This window comes from Penaeus monodon, chromosome 22 (assembly GCF_015228065.2).
Source record: "Penaeus monodon isolate SGIC_2016 chromosome 22, NSTDA_Pmon_1, whole genome shotgun sequence".
In the NCBI taxonomy this organism is placed as follows: Eukaryota; Metazoa; Arthropoda; class Malacostraca; order Decapoda; family Penaeidae; genus Penaeus; species Penaeus monodon.
In genome coordinates, this window is record NC_051407.1 from 33,289,364 (window position 1) to 33,290,115 (window position 752).

The 752-nt window shown below is 43.4% G+C and overlaps 1 protein-coding gene across 1 annotated transcript in view; it reads left to right on the plus strand.

Moving 5' to 3' along the window:
* The window catches only part of LOC119587094, a gene marked incomplete in the record, with an annotated part of 12,623 nt that overhangs the window by 2,801 nt on the left and 9,070 nt on the right, over positions 1 to 752 (plus strand). Inside the window, 1 exon segment of the mRNA XM_037935843.1 lies at positions 306 to 518. Coding sequence (XP_037791771.1) covers positions 306 to 518 — 213 coding nt within the window.

Below are 752 nucleotides of genomic sequence, written 5' to 3' on the forward strand. Positions count from 1 at the left end.
GAATCTGTATGCGCTTCATAAGTTCAACTGAATATTGTTATGGTCATTGTTTTTGTAGCACAGGTTTTATGCAGTTGTTCCAAACTTCGCCTAAATTTTTCGTACTTTTGTTATCTATGATGTTTGAATATCCATATCGTTATAACATTGAATATCGTTGAGCTAAGTCATTATCGAAGAAGCACTCACTGCCCCGTGAAAAAGAAATGATAAACCTTTGTATTCATATACTGCCATTTAGTTTACACTGTAGTATAACACTCAGATGTAATGGAAGTCATCGATAACACGTTGTTCCTCCACAGGGGCAGCACATTTACGCCAACTGGAAGGAGGAGGTACGCTTAACTAAGCTAACCGGGAAACCAAAGCCTTCACCCGGGGAAGTAGAGGCGGATCCGACGCCCGACCGCCCACTCTTCACCAGGCCAGGACACACTTACGAGAAGAGCGAAGACTATGTCGCCAAAGCTTGGTCTTCGTGTGGCTACACAAGCTTGGACTCGATAAGCTCCTCTGTAAGTTCCTCACTGGGTGACTGGTTCTCTTATATGGACGTAGGGTGCTCGCTCTCTGTTACTATCTCCCATTTAGAATGACTTAGGTTTCCACTCCACTCAAAATGCTTATGAAGGAGTTGAAACTGTTTTCAGCTTAATGAGAATGAAGGATATGGTCGCAAAAGAGGATGACCAGTATAGAAGAAAAGTTTCTCACGGTTTGAGCTATCTGTGTCTCAACACGCTGGACGG